General features: G+C 38.3%; 1 protein-coding gene across 1 annotated transcript; it reads left to right on the top strand.

Annotated features, from left to right (window-relative positions):
* Positions 1-4,181: 4,181 nt before the first annotated feature.
* LOC115077634 (olfactory receptor 13F1-like) lies at positions 4,182-4,760 on the top strand. The gene has a single exon (XM_029579929.1). It carries the CDS (start codon positions 4,182-4,184, stop codon positions 4,758-4,760), a length of 579 nt encoding a protein of 192 aa, XP_029435789.1.
* The last annotated feature ends 729 nt before the right edge of the window (positions 4,761-5,489 follow it).

Here is a 5,489-nt window from a genome sequence, read left to right as displayed (position 1 = left end):
ATTGTCCTTGAGGATACATGCTCAGGTGGTTTTAAGTTAGGTTATAGGCCTTTTGAAACAATCATGTTTTAAGGTCACGTTTGAATGCATCACCATTGGTGATGCCTCCACCAATTCTCCCAGACCTCCACCAGTTCACCTAAACTCTCCCGCCCTTCATTCTGAACCCCCACAAGTTCACCCTGACCTCCCATCCAAAAACTACAAGCAAAAGGCAAGTCTGATTTCAATTGTGCAAGTCAATTAGCAGTTGAATAGTTGTATAATGTATGCACATATGGTACTGACAAAATAGCAACTTGCTTGCATACTTCTGAACACCACCCTAGAACATCACTATAATGTCCCCTTATTCCATTAACATTTAAGTGCATTCACTTGAAGCTTCTAAAATAGCATATATATGTGTACATGCTTCTTGCATGCATATATGCTAATGTCATGCATGCAATACCCACATAATTCTTAGGATATTACCTCTCATGTACATAGTTCAATCAAATTTTGCAATTATAATCATTAACGTGAGAAACTTACTATAGTTGGCAAATAAAAAAGATTCAACTCATGGATACAAAGGGGAATTTTATTTTAATAAACCTGTCTCAATGTTCTTGGTAGGAAAGCATGATTCAGAGAATGCTAGATGGATAAGTATAAGTGAGAATGTGCCAGCTTCTTGTGTTTGATTCATTGAACTCTGGATGAATGAGTATGAGTGACAGTGTGTTGGATGATATTGCATTCATCAAAGCATCAATCAGCACACATGGATGCACCAATTTTCTACCATGCATGTGCTGGTGCGCACAAATGGAGGGATTTTTGCAATTTCCACGCGGCAACGCATCCCGGCCTTCCTCGGTTCCCTCCCAGTCTGCTCCAATTAAGGAGCAGGCTGGGAAAGAACTTCCCTACCCCCCTTCCCATCCCCTAAACCCTACCTTTTTCTTTTTTTCTTCTTTATTTTGCAACTTACTTCAGCTCCCAAGGTTGCTGAACAATTCCCTGTTTGATAATTTCCTATGTCTTGACTTGTATTTGAGCATGTAAGTCACTCCAATAAGAAAGTTTTTTACACTTTGTATTGATCACAATGTCAGAATTTTTACATGGTTTGGACTTTACATTGCCATCAACAATTTCATTGGTCAAAGCAGTGTATTAAAATAAAGTGCATGTGCCGGTGTTTTTTGTCAAAGATGTCAGCAGCGGGTGCTCCGTGGTGAAGAAGCATTGAACTCTGTAATAACCTGTTGCAGGTATTTGAGGGGATATTTTTAGAAAAAAAATAAATTCATGTTTAAGGTTGTTGACTATCTTGTTGTTTATATCAATTTTTTAGAAAGTGCCTTGAGGCAGCCTGAGGGTGAAACATTGACTATCGTCAGCATCGGGGCTCTCAACCCTTCAGTCTTCACATCGGGGATTTTAGCTCTACAGTCTCCAGCAGTGCAACACATGGCTGAAGATCTGAGTACATAAGTTGCCACAGTAAGATAAGTTCTTTTTGAAATACTTGACATCGAGCTTTGATACCGGGACTTTCAGTTTTAAATCCATTAGAAATGCAGTATATGGCTATCACAACCAGACAGGCTATTATTTGAAATATTTGTCATTCAGCCTTAAAGTTTAAGCTGGTTTAGCTGCATGTCATTTTTCAAGTTCAAATAATTATGCAGCAAGTGCTTTTGTCATAATACGATAGTTCGTTAACTGAGAGATTCAATATTCAGTCTTGAAATTCAAGCTGATTTAGCTGTATTTCATTTCTTCATGTTTAAACAACCATACAAGTGATTTTTTTCCAGAGACCAAGATTTTATATAAAACAAAAATAATGAAGAAAACATTTGATTATTTGTTTTTTTCTATTAAAATAAAAGAATTAAATTTGAGGCTTTTCAAGACCCATGATTGAATCACCTATTGATCTGCACATTACCTTCCACAGAGAACCTTTGCATACTTGGTCCTGAGGTCTTTTTCCTCCTCATGTGAAGTTTTCATAAACCTATGCTGGTATAATTATAACATTCAAAATAATTTATTCTAAGAGTTTATTTTGTTTTTGATTAATTTCCAGAGAGACAGTTCAGTTGTCAGAGTTTTGCATTTTTAGCTCCCGTCACTCTTCATATGACCAGATAAAAGGTATAATAGAGGCAGATTGAAAAATAAATCATTTAAAAAACATTGGAGCAGATTTTAAAAGCCCTACGCACGTAAATCCAGGTGGGGTTACGTGCGCCGGGCCTATTTTCAAAAGGCCCGGTGACGCGTGTGTAAATCTCGAGGCTTTTCTGAATAGGCAGGCAGGGGTGGGCCGGGGCGGGAGGTGTGGCCGAGGACTGCAGCACAGCGGCTGTGCCAGGGGATCGCGCACCAGCAGTTGGCCGGCATGCGCAAGTTACGCCTGCACTTTTGAGATAAAGGTATGGGGTTTTTTTTTCAGGCTGGAGGCAGGAGGCAGGACAGATAGGGGAAGTAAGGGGAAGGTGGGGGGGAAAGAAAAGTTCCTTCCAAGGCTGCTCTGATTTTGGATAATGGGAACGGGGAAAGCCAGCTGGTCTCCCCAAGGGCTCTGCGTACACAAGGTGCACAAGATGGCGCCGGGTGTCCATTGCTCCTACCATGTGACGGGTGTCCATTGCTCCCACCATGTGACAGGGGCTGACCAATGGCACCTGTAGCCCCTGTGACATAGTAAGGGTAAAGGCTATCAGCGTCATTTTGAATACTGGCTGCCAACAGCCCGAGTGCAGGAGATCGCTCCAGGACCCCCGCTGGACCACCAGAGACTTTTGGCAAGTCTTGGGGGAGTCAGGAGGGTGGGGGTTGTAGTTAATTATATTTAAAGGGTTGGGATGGAATTGTTTTCTACTTTAATTGGAAATGAATAACATATGTACCTAATGGACGAATCGGGGTCCCCCGAAAATGGATGCAATGGATTTGGGTCCCTACGAATACGAATACTGAATGGGACGAATCCGTCCCTGCTGCACATCCCTACTACTTAGAGACTGTGTAATAACCTTGTCACAAATACCAGGTGCTGCTACTAAAAAGGATTCCTTTTTTGGTAGTTAATTTTATTGTGTAAGATGATCCATGATACAAAAACAATGCCCACAATCCATTCTGCCAAACATCAAATAAAAAGTAGTGGAACTAGACTTAGAAAGTTAGTGTCCTTTTGGAGACTATGATTTACTTAAGAAAATTCGTATGGGGTTTGATGTTTTCTGGTCTTATATAAACATTTGTCAGATGTGTGCTTTTGTGTAACTTGTATAAGATGTACATGTTTTTAATATATTTTGTATGTTCATGAGTTTTAAATGGCTTTTTGTAAAATTTTGAAAGCTTATATAAGATGAAGGTATAATTACCATAATAATTGCCAATATTAGTAGAATTGTAAAAATAAATTGAAAAGTTTTTTCTATGGTTCTTATGGATTGGGATATTGTAAATAGTACACATATTTATGAACAGTGTACATTATTTTCAAAAGCAAATAAAAAAAAATTGTAAATACTATCAAATGAAAAAAAAAAAAAGAAAGACACAAAAATAAGTGAACAAACTAAAAATGAGTTTTTGTGGCATACAAAAATTACATGGAGAAATCATAACCCCATGTAGTAGGGAAACACATGTATATGAATTTGAGTGCTGATGTCAGTGACTTTAAGACTTGAATGAAAGAATTGCTTACAACACTGGTAGCAAAAAAGACAAGAGTACTGGAAAACATATTTTTGTTACAGTTGTATTTATATCACTATCTTTATTTCCCAACAGATTATGAACACTGAATCAATGGATGAGGAGAATAAAACATTGAACACAGGATTCATTCTTCTAGGTTTCTCGAGACATTCTCACCAGCAGCTCCTCATTTCTGTTATGGTTTTACCTGCCTTCCTTATCTCTGTGCTGGGAAATCTTGGGTTTTAACATTGATGTGCTCTGACCGTCATCTCCACAAACCCATGTACTTCTTCCTCAGTAACTTGTCCTTCTTGGATATCTGTAACACCTCAGTCACACTCTCTACACTGCTGGAAAGTCTCTTAAAAGAGAAAACATTTATTTCCTTCTCTCTATGCATGACACAGCTTTACTGTTTCATAAGTTTCATAGCTATAGAATTCTACCTTCTCACAGCCATGGCTTATGACCGCTATGTGGCAATCTGCAACCCTTTGCGATACCCACTCATAATGAATAAAAGTGTCTGTATCTTACTGATGGCTGCTTCATGGATAACTGGCTTTCTGGAACAAATTCCTGTTGAAGTTTTCATATCCCAGTTCTCCTATTGTGGCATCAAAAAGATTAACCATTTCTTCTGTGACATCAATGCAATAATAAAACTCTCCTGTAGTGATACCCACTTCCTTGAAACCTTAATTATAACTGAAGGTGCATTTTTTGTCTTCTTTCCCTTTATACTAACTCTGTCATCTTACATATTTATCATCAAGGCCATCCTGAAAATCCGATCTTCAGAAGGGAGACACAAGGCCTTCTCCACCTGCTCCGCCCACCTCACAGTCATTATTCTATTCTATGGGACTCTTATATCTATCTACATGAGGCCAAGCTCAATGTATTCCCCAGATTTAGACAAACTGTTTTCCTTGCTATATACTGCTTTGACTCCAATGCTGAACCCCATTATCTATAGCCTCAGAAATCAGGAAGTAAAAATTGTCCTCAGAAAAGTCAGAGATAGAAAGCAGTAAACAAATACTAATATATCTATCTATCTATCTATCTATCTATCTGTCTATCTATATATACATATAAATCCTTGCTATCTAAAACTCATCTATTCTCAACAAAGGGATTGCTTGGTTCTAGCCAGGGTCCTAATTTAATTTTGTACTGCAAATCAGTTAAACAGATTTGACTAAATTCATTAGGCATCAGTGTTGACCCCTCAAAAATAGGAATTCTAGGAGGCATAGATTGTCTCAACCATATTGACAGACTAGAGTTAAATTATTATTTTAGGGAAATTCACTTTTTGAATGATGCCTCCTTTATTTGTTGAATCAATCAACCCTCCCTCAATTGCTATTTCTAGATTTGGGATGTCCCTTAAAACTGTAGTAATTTGATACCATGTGAAAACATCTCTCACAGGGCTTGTAGGTCCAGGGTGTATCCTGTGTAACAAAGGCTGGTGCAGCAGGAGTTTTAAAAACAGGTGCCATCTGCAAAGCCATATTGTTCCACTGGTTTGAACGAAAGTCGCTCCCCCTCCTCATCTTCTCTAGCAAGCACAGCAGGGAAAGTGGTGCTCTAGTGATCGCAGACTAGGAAAATTGGCCTGGATCCTCCACATACTGGTGATATCTTCTTAATTTGTTAGGTCTGATTATTTAATGATGCATTTGTGAGTGTTTTAGCCATGCTTTTATTATTTGTTGTTTTATATTTTACTATTTTATATATTCATTTTATTTGTA

This window comes from Rhinatrema bivittatum, chromosome 16 (genome assembly GCF_901001135.1).
Source record: "Rhinatrema bivittatum chromosome 16, aRhiBiv1.1, whole genome shotgun sequence".
NCBI classification, from domain to species: Eukaryota; Metazoa; Chordata; class Amphibia; order Gymnophiona; family Rhinatrematidae; genus Rhinatrema; species Rhinatrema bivittatum.
The sequence above is the reverse complement of the archived record's forward strand: the minus strand, read 5'-3'. Positions and strand labels throughout refer to the sequence as shown.